Raw genomic sequence first — 18,984 nt, forward strand, 5'->3', positions numbered from 1 at the left:
TTACGATCTTTCGCAGACGTGTCATAACAATCTGTTACCAAACTGGCTTTAAACACTTCTGTTGAAGTGGTTACCACTTCTAAGAAAACTCTACATCTGGTCTTTTTAGTTTTCTCAAACACTGAAGCCATCGACAGCGTGTAGACAAAAGACTGCGTCGAAGACAGACCATAGACAGTAGACAGGCGGCGTTGGCTTCGGGGTTTTCAGTGATTGGGTAACACAGCTAGCATGCGGATCTGGACCAGCTCAAATTGTATTCTTACTTATAATTACACTTCTATTTAAATATATTTTCTGCCTTACAATTTATCCACGAGTTTTCTCTGTTTACACATCGAATAACCTCAAGAACTTCAAACGTACGTTTGTATGAGCGGAGTTTTTGTTTTTAGATCATCAAAGCAGCCGTTTCTTATTACACGGTGATGAAAACGAAGTAATGAAAACGTAACGTAAATAAAGCAAATTACATAATTTGTGCGAGATGTTAGTTAATTAAAATATTTGTTATATGAAAGTGGTTGTAGAACATGACGAAACATAATTTATTACGAATTGTACCAATGAAATGTACATAATTGTAGTTATTCGTTCATTTATTATCGAATTTGCTCATTACTCTACAAATTTTTAACACAAAATACAGTTACGATTATTAATTTTATGAAAACAATTAGACACTCTCAAATTCATTGTCTTCGTTGGTCTGTTGCAACTTATATTACAGTATTTTGCTTTTCACATTATCTTTAAAACTCTATGTCGTCGATGTACAATTGTGTATCTAGATATCTCTCGTTTCCAACATCTGTGACATACATAATATATGTAAGAAGTACATACGCATAACGAGGGTACCTGCTAGTTCCTTCTCCAAATGTAATGATTCAATATTCATGATGTATATGGAACACATACATTGCATTTGTGACGTATGATTGACAGTGAGTTAAGGACAGAAGCACTTTATCGTAGATATATTTTTCATGTGCGTTAAAAGGTTCCATTTACAGTATGACAGTAATGATTTACAGAAATGTCGAGTGTTCAGACTTAGTTAGTTGAGACTGAACTTTCATCATGAATAGAGCTACACTAGAGGCGCGATTCTTAAAGATAACGAAAATATTCGCGAAACTGAATGGGGTTTGGCCAGATCAAAATAAAGTAAAATTCATTTTATGGGCTATGGTGTATATTACTATGGGATCGTCTATCATTGTACAGGTACACGTCTATCAATTTATGTCGCAATCCACTAACATTCACAATACAACATCATAATGAAACATTCAACGATACTGACTTAAATTACCTCCCATTGCTCCTTTGTTTTAACCGATATGAAATGTAAATAAAATTCATGGATAGTCCTAATCTTTTACATTTCAAAACATAACTTTCAATTTTAAGAAAGCTTCATGGTAAAAAGAGCCCTGGACGATCATGTAAAAAGTTCTTAGAGTCCTTAAATAATTTTAGAAAGACATAATTAACTCTTAAATGCAATCATTACCGAAACTTCACACCTTGCGAATTTTGTTTTGATATCAATATCTCGTTTAAAAAAGAATGTTGTTTCTTTTAATAAAATCATGAATAATAATAAATACTTATAAAATACTTAATTTCTTTGAAATTCAAATGCCCGGTTTCTAAACTAAAAAAATTTAAATAGCATTATCGCGATTTTCTTAATAATAGCCTTTATTAATAATAGATACAAGTACTATTTACAAATAATTAAGGATATACCATTGATTTCAATTCAAGGTAGCGAGAGTCATACATATAGGCAGTTTGGAAGTCGTGATAGAGCAGTCGTCCTTAATAGGTGCGGGATTTCTCATGATCATAAAACATGGTAACTATGTTCTGAACGCAAAGAAGGTAAGCAAATATTTGCCAATCACAACAAGATTCTTCTAGTTTGCACACCAACCTCACAAATATTATAGCTCAAGTCCCTTTTGAATGACATGTCCGAGGACTGGGCAATCGATCGTTTGGAAGAAGAATTTGCCATTATGGCCACATACGCTAATAGAGGAAGCATTCTTGCGATGTTCTACTTTGGTAAGTCGATATACGTACTTAAAAAAGTCAATCGCAATTTTAGTCGATAATCTCGTTAGACTACAACATGAACAGATCTGGCTAACAGTTATATATATAAACAACCAAACAACCAAAACAACATCTCCGCGGTTGCATAATAAATACATAAGCAAAATTGAAACATTAATATTAAAAAACGTTACAATTTTCAACGCAAAACACACAAAAAATGGCAATCTGATGGTGCTTTGTAATATTTTAATTAGAAAATGAAAAACTTGAAAGGAATATAGAAATGGGTACCGTTTGTCCATGCTAGAGTTCATTATTTTACATTTTATAATTTAATTAATAGACTGCGAATGTTTATGCATTTATGGGAAATTTAAAGGTGCTAAAATGCACGAAATTAACATCATATGTAAAAGTAGAAACTGTTCAAAGTATAGCATTTATTCTACAATTTCGAGAATGAAACAAACATTTGTTTAGGTTCTATCTTTCGACACGTTTTTGCCACAATAGGTACGTATATGCATAAACACCTATAATGAATTAAGGTAGCAACCATTTGCTTTCAGTAAACGCGTGCATATGTGCATTCCTTTTCTTACAATTACCATGGACGGCGCGTCTGGTGCACATGATGAAACCACACAATACATCATCACCAATGTTATACACTATACCAGCTTACTATTTTGTCGAAGATGACCGCAAATATTACTATTATATTCAAATGTATCTGGGCCTCTCTATATATGTGGTGCTCATCGTGTTCATCGGTTGCGATACTTGTTACATGGTCCTTGTGCAGCATGCTTGCGGATTGTTGACTGTGACGGGGTAAGCAAATCAAAAATTTCTTCCATTTTCCAAATTTTATTGAATAAATTGCATGTTTTTAGATACCGCTACAAAAATGCAATCAACGACCTTTCTCTCAATACAAAGGATTCCGAAAAGAAGGCGAAGGAGACATATGAAAGAGTACGCTTCTCCATACAGGCGCACCAGCGGGCAATAATGTCAGTACATATTAACCAGCGAATACAAATGTTATAATCTAAATTGAAAAATTTATGGTATAATAATTCATATTTTATTTTCAATGATTTTGGTTACGAATAACTACGATAAATGATTTAATTATTTTTATTTACTGGTAATCATTATAGATGACAGAGATTGTTTTTGGTTACTTTCAATACTCAATTATACTTTCAACAATCGTCAACATTGAAATAGATAGATATCTTTTACAATTTCAGTATTTAATAAATCTCATGAATATTTAGTGATTATTGTTTTCCATTTAAACAAAAATTAACCTTCTCATAATTTTTAAAGTGATTACTATTCTTATTAGGTTTTATATATATTACTATATTTATTAGGTTTCCATTTTTAATCATGTATTTTCCCGCTCCTTTTTCGGAGATTTCTGTTGCCGAGAAACGTTTTTCTTAATTTTACTTGTGAAACAGGTTTCTGGAAAAAATCGAGAGCACACACGTTACATACCTTTTTATGTGTATGGGCATAGTAGTCTTGTGCGTTAGTATTACAATGGCACAGGTAAGCTTCTTTTAATCGACTTTATATCTTTGAACATGATTTATCAATAGATTGTCGATTGTTTGAAATTAGATCGCTACGATGGAAATATGTGTGGATTTTTACAAATTTATCAGCTTTCTGGTGATTCAGTTCTTGCATCTGTTCTGTCTAACGATGCAGGGACAGTTCATCATAAATTCGTCTGATGAGATTTATGATGCAATGTGAGTATAATACATATTATGAAAACTATTGAGATATGTACAATTTTGTGTTAGACTAGATTAGCCGTGTAGTAGTGACACACATATGTGAGTATGAGTGTATGGGAGCATGTGTGTGCACAGCGTCTCGACAAACAGATAAATGTAACTGTTCCGTTGGCGTAGTATAGAAGATGGTGAGACAAAGAGAGTGCTGAGACGCGTACAAATGTATATCGACGAAGATCCTGCAAATCGTTTATTAAATAAATCTAAAACTATTTTAATATAAATTCTAAGTATAATCTTAGTTTTCCTTTACTTTTATTTCGGCAATTAAGATCCACAATTCTCAACAACAACTTTATTTCCTTCCATTATTTGTAGTGTTATCAACTGCTTGCATGAATTATCAACAATGCAAAAGAAGTACAGATTATGCTTATGCTATGTATATTATTACTAGACTACATATATAATTTAAAGTACTTTAAACAATTTGCTAGTTCTTTTATTTATTTGTGATCTTCTAAATTGTCCTTTATAATAGCTTTTAGAATTAAGATAAAAATAAAATAATATTTGCCATTGGCTTATGAAAACAGAAAATTTCTAACTTATTTTCGTTTATTCGAATAGTTGTTCATGCGACAGAAATGTTTATATTTAGTATAATGTTAATTTGTATTAATATAATGTTAATTTATAGATTATAATGAAATTTGTAGATACGAGGCATCATGGTACAACACGAATCCAAAAACGCAAGCGTTATACTTATTAGCGTTGCGGCGAAGTCTAACTCCATGCTATTTAACTGCTGGCGGTTTAATACGGTTGAACATGGAAAGCTTTTCAGAAGTAATGTATTAATAGTCTTATCTTCAATAATTACGCCGCATTCGCTGGAACAATATTGGTATATTTCAGGTGATAAAACTGTGCGTTTCATATTATACAGTGTTGAGATCAACATGAACAACGGATCGATATTCAGTGATTTGTGATGACTCCTTTATGTTAAATTAATCACACTAGATACGTTATTTGGAATGATCGTTTTATCAATACTATTACAATTGATGGTGTAAAATAACTTGATAAAACTGTCCTAATATTATCTCAATTCATAATACAGATACGAGTATTATCGAAATCAACAATTAGTAAATAACAGTTTCGTTTCTGCTTACAGAAACAAATAAAAATATTTGAACACTTGTAGAAGTTTTTTATTAATATATATTTATTTTATTAATAATATATTATACGCAACATTTTGAAATTTCATTATTATGAATGTCAATATCCCTAAAATTTGAAACCAATGTAAAAATATGTATAAGAACTAAAAAAAGGGTTTGGTAAATAGTCAATTATCTATTATACGTATTAATGAATCTCAATATTTACTGGAACTATGCGTAACATTTATTATACTATTATTTAGAATAGCAATTCCAGCTATAGATTAATGTCGTGGTAAATATTTGTTTGCAGTAAACTCTTTGCAACTTTTATATATGTCTTTAAAGTAGTATCAAATGGTACCAATATGCTCCATTACAGTGTTGATGGAATTCCAAAATGTTTCGCATAATATGTACAATATATGCAGAAATGTCTTTATCGTATATCTATCGATTTAAAATGTAATAGGTATTACATATTATTTCACTTATCTGCACAATTCCATTAGATTTGGCATTTTTTATAAGTGTAAGTATCATGGTAGCACTAGCACCACTAAGAAAAATATTAGTATTAATCGTGGTAAGAAATTGAATTATTCACGCATACAGCATTGGACGCTTATTGATCTCATTGCAAAATATTAATTTGAAATCTGGATCGTGGGAGTAGGTCAGCTCAAACGTGGACGAAGCTCGCGACGCTTCTCACAGAGTGAATACAGACGGAAGACAAAATGTGTTTTCACTATTTATGGCTCAACGTAGAAGATAACAAGATTAAAATGCGCATAGTTCTTTTCGATCTTTAACTTCATCCCTATACTTCATCCTTTCACGTTCTGTTACCGTTCTACTACCGTTCAACTATCTACGCATGCAACTGTTCTTTCTCAAGCTTTTCGTTATCAAATTAATTTAGGATACCCGGAGTATCTATACTTACGTTAATCGTTATTAAGAATTACGCAAAGAATATTTGATGACTCTCAATTGTCTTTTTACACAAAATACATTTTTTCTATAAAATGCGATAAGAATAAGACATTTATCAGTAGCTAATGCTTCCACCGATTACTTACTTGCACGCCATTGTCAAAGATATACTTTAAAAACATAGAATTAATATAGGAGAATAAATTATTAAACCATCACTATGTTTTACAAGGGTCGCGATGACAGCAGGTACGCAGTACGCACTTTCGTATTTACAAGCATTGTTCCGATAGATTTCGCATGGTCGAAAGGAAGTGGAAGTGTACAGACCAATTCCTACCACTCAACAAATTTCGGTGTTATTCTTCATATGTCAGTCGTATACACGTCGTGCAATTTTTACGTTATTTTTTATCTTATTATGGACAAAACGACATTGGAAGAAAAGTACATGAAAATAATCAAAACATGCACTACGGTTGCCGGAATTTGACCTGATCAAAGTAAATATTCGGAACTGATCATGTCAACGATTATATACATTATTATTATGTTATCATCAACGAGCGATATATAACAACGCAGGTATGTAAATATTAATTTGTAATCGACTGTCCTCTATAGAAACTTTGATTGATTGATACATATATAAGTATCTACTATATTAATGAATAACTGTATTGAATAATCATTCAGTAATCACACACCAGCATTGTGATGTTCGTCGAATTTCTCACAAAATTCCACATTTTTTAAATGTATTCTATACGTACTAATGTGACAATTTCTCTTTTGTTAAATTAATCGGTGGTTGATTGTAGATGGCAAACTTCGTGTGGTTCCTTAGTTTAATTCAAATTATAATTTAGTTTAGTTTAAATACCGTAATAGAGCAGGCGTGCTTCTTTAATTAATGCGGCAGCTGGGGCATAGATAAAACAAGAGAATTACATTATCAGTGGTGCGAAGGTAAAGAAATCTTTTGTTTCACTTCCCATTTTCTATTACTATTCTATTATATTACGGTCTGCCTAAAATCCACACGGGAAAATATGATAAGTTGATTTTTGTTGAATTTGTGACTTTTACATCACTGAGAGACTACAGAAAAGTATTTTGGTACGACATATTTGAAGAAGTGTATAATATGACAGATTCGAAATTATAAACCTTCTAAAAATAATGGCGATAAATGTTCTGTAAAAAACGAATAACATAATGCAGTATCGTAACTACTATAGTTAGTTTATTAATGATAAGTAGATTGAACAGGTGTTAATTGAACAGAAAATAATGTTCATTAAACATGAACTAATCACAACAAACGTATAATAATTAACACAACTAGGTAATTAATCAACGACCCTTATCAACGCAATCCGCACTCTTTGACATCTTAACTCGTACTGCTGTTAATTCGTTTATTGTCTTCTAGCAACCCCTTGTCTTTTGTCTTAGACTCAGGCTCAGCAACCGCTTGTTTATTATCTGCACCTCCCCCCCCAGGCTCCTCATCAACGATACGTATTATTCTGCATATTCTTAATGTGTATGAAAGATATTGTTGTATCAGGAAAGGAGAAGAGATACGACTTATCGTGCTTTACATACCTTGATGCATAGATTTTGGTTGCATGAGACTAATCAAATTGCAATGTAAGATGCTACTTACCGCCATTTGTGAGGGATTAGTCAAATGATAGACTGAATTATGAAGTTAACATCATGACCGAGTACGCCAAAAGGGTACGGAGTATAGTAAAAACCATGTGAGCAATTCATTTCTTCATTCTGTAATTAATCTTATACATCTTTACAATCAATTTTCGGGACTCGTTTCGTTTGTTCGCAACATTAAAACCACTAACTGTTATTGAATATAATGAGGGAAAGCGTGGTACAGATTATTCCGACTAAATGGTTTCTTATGCCACCACAATTAGAAATGGAATCAAATGGTACAGAAAACTTGGCATTTAACTTCTTCTGGGAATTTATATTGTAAATTCTTTGACGTTTTACAAAATTACAACAAGGAAGGATATAAATATTAGAACATTTAGAGAGTTATTAGCTGCAAAATTATTAGGGTTGTCTGGAAATATAAAAAATCCTTGTCTTCGACGGAGTTAGCATAATATCGCCGTTCGCAAAAATGATTCCGGAAGAAGCATTAGACGCGCACGCAACCATGCTATGCAAATAAAAGACGTCGAATGGTCCGAACAAAGGCACAAAAGAATTTGAAGAAAACAACTTATTGTCCAAATCGTCCAACGGAGGTAGCCGATGCTGTATATTTCCTAGAATTAGGACGAATAGGGATTTGGCGAAACCTGCTGGTCATGTCCAGACTAATAAAATATCTCGCTTTTGCAATCTCGCGACTTGATCCGCAATAAGGGGTAAAGGATACCGATCCGCGACCATATTTTTATTTAGTTCTCGAAAATCTACCAATCATCTATCTGAACCATCGTTCGCCTTCAGGAGTAACATAGGGCTCGCTAACGGTGAATTACTATTTTTTGCTCTAACTAATTCACTCATTCTCTCACGTACTGTTCTGCTGTTCTGCGCCCTTCCTCGCCAGGTCTATAAGGACTTCTTTGTACGGTGATGTTAGGATCAATTAATTATATTTCTAACTGGCCTATATTTACGCGAGTACATAGGAAATCCGTAACGAATGAAGCTTTGAATTTTTCGAGAAGAGAAATTAATCGACTTTTATCATTACAAGGTACATCAGTGTTACCTTCATTAATATCAATCCCGTTTTCAGCGGTTTTATTACAGACACTAATTATGTTTATTTTACACATAGCGACGCTACTTTGTGTAATATTACGTCAAAACCTTGACTTAATATTTCACGACCAATCACGACATCATATTTTAAATAACTATCAACAAGGACATAAAAATTTATCTCCGATGTAAAACCATTGATACATACAATGGAGAGGATTTGAGCTGTACGTTTAATACAAATATTTCTTATTCCTCGCATAACTACTATATCAATCGTTCTTTTGTCGGTTGTTGTCGTTGGTTGACGTGAGTTGCGAGTTGTGAGTTATCATTTAAAAGTTGCCTAATTGTACCGATTCAGTTGTTTTAGTTGTATTATATTAACATATTAAGAAATAGTTCTAGTTAAATAATCATGATTTCCTGTTCCATCGTTGTAATTAAGTATATAAAATAAATGTAGTATCGTGGACGAAAGGCCTAGGAAATATCGGGCGAACTATAAACAATGTCGCGAAAAAGTCGAAGTACCGACAGGCCCAACGATGTATCGTCGGTCCTTCGGTCGAATAGTTACGCAAAAAAAGGCCTACGTGATTCTGGCCACGAGCGGTTGCGGAGCACGTGCGTGGTGGGGCTAAGAAAATAGACAAAGGGACGCTAAGGAAAAAAGACGAAGGAACGATGGGTGATTCGAAAAGCAGAGTGCGAGTCGAGAAACGGAGTTTGCGAGTGGCGTTGCCGAGAGAGTGTTGATTGCATTTGGTAAAAGTCGAGTCGTTATCTAGTTATTTAGTTGCGCTGTTTTCTGTACGTTTGGTGTGAATAGTTCAGGTTGAACAACAATCGTCTTTTTCTGTCCGATTAACATCTCTATTGTCCATTCCTTGTAAATATACTATATCACGATATTACATAAATATGTCGGGTTATCATTAGGATTTAAGGCGCGTAACGATTCTTCGTTTGAATAAGCCATTGTTTTACGAAACAGAAAATATATTTACGCGAATAAACAAGATTTTACAAAATATTATGAATAATGAGTTTAATAAATGGTAAGATTAACAAACGATAAGTTTAACTAATAATTAGATTAAAGAATAATAAGTTTAACGAACAATAAGAGGAACGAATAATATGTCTTACGAATAATAAATTTAACGAATAATGAGATTAACGATTGATAGATTTTACGAATAATGAATTTAATTAACGCTATTAACAATGTTCCGGGGTTCAAACGAATCCACGGTCAACGGGATAACTCTTTACTATGCGTAGAATAATTTTAAACACAAAAATACGATTGCTGAGACACTCGGTAAATTGCTCGATGTATCACTTTCCAAGGCGATCACACGAATGATGAAAATCTTTTTCGCTATACGACTGCATTTGTTTGTTATATGCTCGCTGGAGGCATCGAGAAGGTTCCAATCGTTGTTGCTAGGCAGTTTCTGTCAAAAATTTGTTGTATACTCTTTGGAAACATCGAGAAAGATCCAAACGCCGTTGCTAGGCAGTTTCTGTCTGGAGATTGATTCCTAATACAACGTGTGTCCCATTATATCGACATCTCTAAAGTACAATTCTATGTGATTTCTAGGGAGAACAATACAACCGATCCACACCTTCGTCAGGCAAAACATTTATCCCGTGACCGTGGCTACGTTCGGCGACCAGTTGCCACCTCGAACCCACTTTCGCTTTCACAAATATCAAACAATTACAAATGACAATTGCTTAATTACAGTTATGATAAAATCTAGGCTAAAGCATTAGAAGGCTTCCTCAAAATTGCAAAGGGAAGGCTCCGGTTTTCCTTTCATCTCCGACAAATAAGTCACTATATTATGTTACAAACAAAAGACAAGAGTTTAGTTTGGGTCAGGTCATGGTATCCGGTCACTTGTGCCGGATTTCAAATTTTTTTTCGTGGGGGAAACCTTCATACGCACCCCGCGCCCTCCGGGGTTGTGACGGATTCGTACCGGCTAAAACCTCCACGGTGGTCGTCCCGAAGATTGGTAGGAGTGCCCTGGACCATCTACGTATTACTGCTGAGACACTACTTCGTCTTCTCCCTGATGGTGCAATCGGGAGCAATCCTTAGTTGATTGGGCCGTTATGAGGAACAACTCCTCCTAACGCCTCGCTGCCTGGGCCGCATTCAAGTCCGAGGGGGGAGGGCCAGACCATCCCCGGCGTGACGGCACCCTCGATGGATGATGACTACTCACCCTTTCCCTCTCGGCGCGCTCCTTTAAGAGCATGACTTGCTGGCAGTAGGAGCGGACGGCGATGTACTCCTGTTGCCCCCTCAGCATTGCTTCAACGACTGCCTCGGGGGCCATACTCTCGCCGATGACGAGTCGTAGGACATGGCGCGGTTCCTCCCATGTCGGACAGAACTCCAGCGTGTGCTGTGCCGTGTCTTCCTCTTTCTCGCAGTGGTGGAACGTGCTAGTTACCTCCCGCCGAATCCTTAGCAGGTACTCTCCGAACGTTCCGTGCCCGGTGAGCACCTGCGTCATCTTGTACGTCAGTGGCAGCCCGCCACGATCTCTCCAGGCCTCCCAGTTCGTTAGGACCGCTCCAACAGCCCGATGAGGCCGCACCGCGGCATCGGCGGCGAGCTAACTGCGTCACCGTTCCCAATTCTCGAAACTTGCCTCCCCCAGGATGTCATGGACCAACTGGCCGGCAGAGGGCGTATACCCGCCCGAGCACAGGCCCTGCAGGTGATGATATACCCGTCGGAGCGTTAGGGCTCAAACGAAGGAGACGCCGTCAGGACAATCACCGACGCATATGATAGCGTCCGGTATTCCCTTACGGTCCTGATGGCAGTCATTCTATGAAGCCTCCTCAACAAGAGTAGACTGCGTCGACTTTTCATCAGATCCTCCGCCTACACCGGAGCCCCGTATATGACCCGCGAGCGGATGACTCCTTCATACAGTCGGCGCCTCCAACTCCGACTTCTGCCCCACCAATATTCAGCAGCAGTCCACATAGGGCGTTGGCTGTCGTCGTCACTTTGGAAACCAGGAGCTTGAAGTGCGGCCCGAACGTCCATTGACTGTCGATGGTGAAGCCCAAGTATTTCATCTATCGTCCTACCTCAACCTCCTCTCCGCTTATGTCCAGACAGAGGTCGGGCGGTGAAGTCCCTCTACGTCGGTAGGCATAAAACCATATGGCCTTCGACTTGGCTGGAGACACTTTCAGGCTCAGTCTTCGTATAGACCGTATCACGCAAGCGGCGGCAAGCTCTGCGTGGCGCAGCTTCTCGCGCCACCAGCGTCCTCTGGCCAAGACCAATGTGTCGTCTTCGTAATAAACCATGCCTAAGTCTGGGGGCATGGGTTAACGAAGCACCGCGTCGTATCCAATGATCCACAGAATGGGACCCAAAACCGAACTCTGCGGAACCCCGCGTTCAACGGGCCACCAGTCTTCTCCATCTTTGCCAGTGTAGCAGACCCATCTGTCGTTCAGGTAAGCCCGTATGACACGAATGATGTACGGAGGTACCTCGAAAAATTCAAGGACCTCTAATATCCTGTCCCAGGGTATGGTGTTGAATGCATTGACTATGTCTAAAGAGACTGCCAGCGCTACCCCACCCCGGGAAACCATAGCCTGTGACATCTCTCGTATCCGGTTCACCGCATCCATCGTCGAGCGGCCTCGCCGGAAGCTGTACTGGCTTTCGTGCCAACCAAACACTTGCCCTGACATGTGGGCCTCCAGACGGGCGGCAAGAACTCTTTCGAAGAGCTTGCCCACTTCATCCAGTAGGCATACCGGGCAATATGCGGACGGCGAGTCTGTCGGTCGTCCCTCCTTGCGAAGCAGGACTAACCCCGCCATGCGCCATATCCGAGGGTATACCCCCTCCGTCAGACACCTTGTAAATAGATGACGTTGTCTGGAGGCCATGATCGTCATCGTTTCCGCCCATATCCGTCCCGGGACTCCGGCCGGGCCCATCTTCTTCGTCGCATCCAGCATCTCCTCCTCCGCAAACCCTAGTTCCTCTCTTCATTCCACTATCCAAGTCGAGGTGGTGCGCGGCTGTCCTGGGCTGTCCTCCAGTGGCGGCAACAGTGTACGAATGACCTCTTCCAACACTGCCGGATCCATCTCTGCCGTCAGTGGTGAGGCCCTGGGACGCAGCTTCTTCATCACCATCCTGTAGGGCCACCCCCACGGGTGGGATTCGACTGACTGGACTAGTGTCCATCCAGGCTTGAGCTTCAGCGCTCTTGATCCTCCGCTGTAAGATATGTGACTTTCTATATGTCGGGGCGGGCTCTCTCGCACCGCCTGCGGGCCCGAATGCACCTGGGCCGTAGTTCTGCGATCTCCGGGGTCCACCAGTACACATTTCCGTATTGTCTGGACTCAGGCATGGAGCTACGCATTGACACATCACATGCCGCTCTCATGTCTCGGCGAAGGTTCTCCACCTCCTCGTCCACGCTTGACTCTTCTGTGCGGGCGCCCCAGTTCCAGGCCAGGACAATGGCTGTTGCCTGAAGCATCTCATTGTCTCTATCCTTGAGGCGCCATCTCGATAGCTGGCGGGAGCGCTCCGTTCTCCCAATGCCGCGGGCCTCTCTCGCGGGCATTGTCTCCGGGTCGACCTCCACGAATATATAGAGGCGGTCTGAGAGAGTCTCAACCGCTTCGGCTACTCCCCAGCCTGAGACCCGCCGGAAGGCATTGGAGGTACCCCATGTAATATCGACGACGGAAGATCCTCTCCATGCCACGCATGTCGTCGAGCCTCTGTTAAGTAAGAGGAACCCGAGGCCCGCAGCCCAGTCTGACAACACCTGGGCCCGAGCATATGTCCTCGTGTTCCCCATTGCGAGGAGTGAGCGTTAAAGTCTTCCAGGACGAGGACCTGAGATGAAAGATATCGTCTCATGCAATCGCCAGTCCCGCCTAGGAACTCCTCAAACGCGACCAAACCACTGTTCATAAAGACATATACACCCACCACCACCATGCCAGCCCACTCGATCGCGGCATACACCTTGCCGTGCTCGAGCAGGTTCCTTGCGGCGGATGTGCCCGGTGCTGACGTCCACGTCATAGCGACTAATCCGTGCAGGTCTCCGACCCAATTAGGGGTGTCTGGTATACTGTAGGGCTCGGCTACCACTACCAGGGCAATCCTGCTCCCCCTTATCGTCTGGAAGAACAGGTCTTGTACCCGTTTCGATCGTCCCAAGTTGGTCCGGAGGAGCCGCACGAATCTACTTTACTAAGTCCATATCCATGGTCTCCCCCCGCCATCTGCCCCATTCGTGATTTCTTCCTCTTATTGCGGTAGACATCTCGCGTTGTCGCCCTGTCTTCTGTCTGTAGCAGGCTCCCGAATCCAGCTGGTCCCTTTAGTTTTCGGCGGAACGCATGCCGCCCCTCCCATTCTGTGTGTGGCGGGCGCATCAAGCGACTCACAGAGCGTACCTGGGCACGGAGGCAGAGCAATTCTTGGCCTGATGACCGATGCCTCCGCATTTGTAGCATAGCTACTACCCCCAGTCTACCGTAAATCCGCAGGTCTCTCTCACGTGTCCCAGATCTAAGCATTTATAGCGTCTTAGGGGCTTCTTCGGGATGGCTTCGACCCTAGCCATTGGTCAGCCCACAAGAACTCTCTCCACTTGGCTTCCACTTTCCGCGCTGTTGCTGTCGGGCATCTTATCCATGCTGACACAAGGCCACCTCTGGAAGTCCTGATGCCTTCTACTCGAACTTCCAATACCTTGCATCCTCCGGCCCTCGACAGGGTGCCCCGAAGTTCTTCCTTGCCAACCGAGATGTCGATCTTAGTCATCCTTAGCTCCGCCGTTTTTGTTGGGGCCGCAACTTTCACCGTGGTCGGATCCAGGGTGCTTTCTCCGTCTCTTCGTCCCCGGGAACTTCTAGGATGATGCTCCTAGTCATCCCCTTCCTGATTTTAACCTGTTCAATGCCGAATTCGGCTAGCGGGACTTTCTGTCTAGCCGTCGCCAGCATTTCGACACATGTTGTTTTCGTCTCCTCGCTCAGCGTTAAAGTCACCAAAGATGGCCGCGGAGGGGGAGGGAGCACCATCTTCCTGGTCTCCTATTCGTTGTGAGGTCCTATGCGCCTTGGCAGTAGCTGGTCTCTTCGTATCCTTGCTTTTTCTCTTGCGTTCGACCACCATCCATTCACCATCCTCTTGTCCCTTCGAGGGCGATGATATTTGGGTGGCACTGCCCTCAACCGTGGTTATCTTTCCCTGTCCTTCTTCCGGGCTATGACGCCAGTCCTGTAGGCGTTCTTCCAGGGCCCTCATTAGTGAAAGCCCGAGCTCTTCGAATATCCTCTCGAGGGCAGAGAGACGATACTTCTGCCCCCCGTCATCCTTCTTAGGGTGTCCCAGCTCTGAAGTAGAGGCGTGACACCGTGCGTTCTCCTGACGGATACCCCCGACCTTACCTGCTTGCTCTTTCCGGAAGACCTCGATCTTCTTTTCTAATGCTTCTACCCGCATCTCCGCCATCCTGGCAGCTCCAGTGCCGTAGGCGGGCCCCGTTCTCATAGTCAGTTCCACCGTGCCAGCGGCAATGGTGTTTGCTGCCTCCTTTAAGGCCTTGATGTACGTATTCTTTAAATTCGACGATGTTGTGGCCACCTTTATTATCTCCTCTACTTGCCGAATTAGTTCGGCTCCTATGTCCGCTGTGGAGGATGTTCTCATCTCCAAGGTCAGTTCCATAGGTATGTCTGGAAATGTGGGCATCATTTTTCTTTTTCTTCCCTCTTTCTCCTTCTGCTGAGGATGAGGATGGGACCCCATAGGCCCTCAGCTTTTCGACGTCCGAACTCGCACTTCCCTGCGAGTTTCTTGCCGTGGTGTTTCCCGCATCTGATTCGGCGCCTGGAGCCATTACCAGATCCATGCCTAATCTCCCGTTTTATTACTCTTATTTGCAAGCCTCATGGATTTTCTGGTTACTTCTGATGCAGACTCCATTCCTTCCTCCATATGCTGCTTTCTACTGTTGGTATTCTCCTCGTCGGACGCGGGGGCTCGTCCGGTGTCCTTTAACGTGGAGGGGCCTTGCGCGCACGTGCTCTCGGGTAGATTCCGAGGTAGCCCGTGTGGCTGCTCTGCTGTTGCGCGTCGCAAAATATCTGCGTCTGCCCACGTGTGCCACGAGGCGTACCCGCAGGGCGGCGCTGCCGGCGCGCGTCCTAACCTGTCTTCCTTATTGCTTCGTCAACAGGGCTGAGTTTTATCTCTTGCTTTCCTGTCCCATCCTGTCCTCCTAATTTTCTCCAGTTCCTCGCTAATTTTCTTGCGCACTTCGCACTCACGCACTGGCACAACACTCTGGTCCACTTTTTTGTCGCCTTTCCTTGTTTTCGCTATGATTTAGTCTGCAGAGTACGGAGCGACGTAAATGCGTCCTCTCTGTATGCCGCCAGTTTTCCTTCCAAAACAGATATGACCTTAAATTCGATCAATACGACGTTAACCGATGCCCGTTGCCTTGAGGCCCCCGCTTACATCAGCCCCATCCGGAACTGTCGAGCTAGGTTAGCAGGTCGCCAACCGGCAGTGACGTGGCAGTACATTCACACGATAGTCCCACCAATGATTAAGGTTGGTACCACGGAGTTCGAGTATAACGCCCGGAGGGAGTTGCGACCCCTCAGCTCGGCTATTTTGGGTTGGACTCGTGGTGGCAGTGGCTGATGGCCAAGTGCTGGCCCGAATGGCCGTCCGCGGGTGAGCAGCGTACCACCTGCTCTGGAACCGTCCTGGAAAGACTGTAGGACTAGAAAAGCGCCCCGTTCGACCTGAGACGAGTAACAGTCCCTGGGTACCTTGTGCGCTGGTTGGGCGCAACCGCAACTCCTATGGCTCTAGGAGCGTCCGAGGCCAGTATAGCGTCAACGCTCAGGAATGAACCCGTTACCAAAGGACACACTAGATGACTTTCTCGTTTCTCGAAAATGCTTGTATCACGTAAAAAATGTATCGGGCATGAAAATAAGAAAAAGAATTTATTTACTAACACCTTTGTTACAACAATGATAGTTTAGTTCCGAGCTCCAGCTGTGATTTTTCAAGACTGATATTCTTACAACTCGACTTTCGATCGGATTCGATTCTTTTTGAAGAAGCGTAGGGATATCGATGACTCATTAAGCATGTCGGCCTTACGTTTCGGTGATGCTTTATGTCGCGAAGCCATCGGAAATTTTCGTCGTCGAATGCCGCCACACAGCCGAGTAAACCAAGAAATGGAAAATTAAAATTAACGCAAAAATGTCGGTTTTGCAACCTATAAACTAGGTGACGATCAGTCAGGTTGCAACTGTCACGAAGTCATTGAGATCACGAACCTCAGACGATGGAGGTAGAGGCAGGTTAAGTCGGAGTAGGTTAAATTTCTAGTAAGCTTGTGTTCAGTGTGTTTATTTGGACTGCTTAGTATAAATGGAAGAATACGAGCTGTAAATGGCAGAGTTTAAACGTAGGCAAGTGCGTGATGAGTCTCTTTTCTCTTGCAGCGCTTGGTGCTTATATTCTAACTGTCCGTGTAGGGCGTATACTTTCGTCAACGTTTCCTGTGAAGTGGGAATCTGTTTCTGCCCAGTCCTATGACTGTCGAACTGTCGTGGTCGTCCCATATGTGGTGCGTCTTGTGTGTACCTGGTTGAAGGTCTATTGCCGAAACCCATCGGGCGTCAAGATTTATGACACGTGGTTTATTGTGGAGCAGACCCGTCGAGCGCTTAGAATGGTATTTAACTTCTCGATGTAGTTCGAGTTATAGATCCCACAATATGCACTGTGGGAAATTCCAGCTTTCCAAAAACTAGCAGATATGTTGTCCGTATCATAAACCTTAGGACAACTTAATATCCTGAGCAGTCAGTTCACATTCCTTTCACCACGAGACACGTAATGTACTTAGAAGTACTTAGAAGAGTGAACAAATAAAATTAAATCAGAAAGATCAATGTCAAATATCTTGGTATGCATCCAGATAAAAAAACTGACATGGAAAAATCACAGATAAACAACGAGGAGACAACTGGATCTAAAATTGACAAGTTTATAGTAGGTATTAGGACACAAGTGTCCGCTTACATTACAAAATAAGACTCTTGTACATATCGCAATCACATGTACAGTTGCAATCATTCCAATATGTACCTGTGCCATATAATTATGGTCATGTGCCAAAAAAAGTAATCTGAATGTAATATCGTGGAAAAAAGGCCTGTGGTGGCACTCGATAGCAAATACCACCACTCGACACTAACTAGTGTCGGATGACGGCAGCGCAGTGGTTAGCGCCTTAGGTTGCGAACGTTCGGAACCCGGGTTCGAATCCCGGCGACCGGAGTCCGATTTTTCTTCCACGATACAAAAAATGAGAAGAAGAGCTGCTGTACCCAGCAGCGACATCTGCAGCACTAAGCCCAGCTTACGATACTACAATTTGGGGGCTCGCCCGGGATTTAGAGTGCCAAGTGGCAAGTGAAGGGTTTAAATGACTGTATTCGTGAAAGTGATATTTTAGAACAATTGCTGACTACAGTACACGATAATCAGGATTGCCCAACGAGCAGGTGGCTCAGATGCAAATACCTGAGCTGAAAGACGAACTGAGAAGACAGCAGCTGAGACTAGCGGGCAGAAAACGCGAGCTGGTGGCACGATTGCTTGCTGCGTTACGCGTAGAGCGGGAACACGGTGTGCGAGAAGATGATCCAGAGGATGACAACGACGACGATTTAGAAGAAGACGACGACGATGAGATTGGCGTTGTCGGGGACCGTTTAGACGTCAACGGTCCAGAAAATCGCGATCTCAATCATCAAGACGGCGGAGTTGGGATAACTCCTCCAGTGATAAGACGAGCGAGGCAAGACGAGCCTAGGTGCACGGTATTAACGCTCAGAGACGTAGAGGACTCGTTAGAGAAATTCAGCGGGGATGATCTGATGAGTATAAATCGGTGGATCGAGGACTTTGAAGAAATGGCAGGAGTGTGTGGTTCCACATCCACAGTTTTCGTGAAGAAACTGCTCACAGGCTCCGCTCAATCTTTCGTACGACATGAACAAATAAAAGGAACAAATAGAAAGATTTGCGGTAAAGCATAAAAGCATGAAAAAATGGTTCGAACGAATTGACTAACAATTTAAGGCATATACATATATACCGACAATTAGAAGACTAAAGAGATCAAAACCAACCAACTTACAGA

General features: G+C 41.8%; 2 protein-coding genes and 1 pseudogene across 2 annotated transcripts; 1 reads left to right on the forward strand and 2 right to left on the reverse strand.

Moving 5' to 3' along the window:
* Positions 1-1,077: 1,077 nt before the first annotated feature.
* Positions 1,078-4,849, forward strand: LOC117215102 (odorant receptor 13a-like). The gene is made up of 9 exons (XM_033461536.1): positions 1,078-1,230; positions 1,777-1,893; positions 1,962-2,079; positions 2,643-2,907; positions 2,970-3,089; positions 3,549-3,639; positions 3,712-3,845; positions 4,553-4,685; positions 4,755-4,849. Exons 1-9 carry the CDS (start codon positions 1,084-1,086, stop codon positions 4,800-4,802), a joined length of 1,173 nt encoding a protein of 390 aa, XP_033317427.1. The 5' UTR covers positions 1,078-1,083; the 3' UTR covers positions 4,803-4,849.
* Positions 4,850-5,126: 277 nt separating this feature from the next.
* Positions 5,127-11,241, reverse strand: LOC117215104. Its single transcript, XM_033461537.1, has 2 exons — positions 10,948-11,241; positions 5,127-5,135 (listed from the first exon to the last, which is right to left on the reverse strand). The coding sequence occupies exons 1-2, from the start codon at positions 11,239-11,241 to the stop codon at positions 5,127-5,129; spliced, it is 303 nt and encodes a 100-aa protein (XP_033317428.1).
* Positions 11,242-12,254: 1,013 nt separating this feature from the next.
* LOC117215105 lies at positions 12,255-13,257 on the reverse strand (annotated as a pseudogene).
* Between the last annotated feature and the right edge of the window lie 5,727 nt (positions 13,258-18,984).

The sequence above is a fragment of the Bombus bifarius genome, unplaced genomic scaffold (genome assembly GCF_011952205.1).
Source record: "Bombus bifarius isolate JDL3187 unplaced genomic scaffold, Bbif_JDL3187 scf7180000009351, whole genome shotgun sequence".
Classification (NCBI taxonomy): Eukaryota; Metazoa; Arthropoda; class Insecta; order Hymenoptera; family Apidae; genus Bombus; species Bombus bifarius.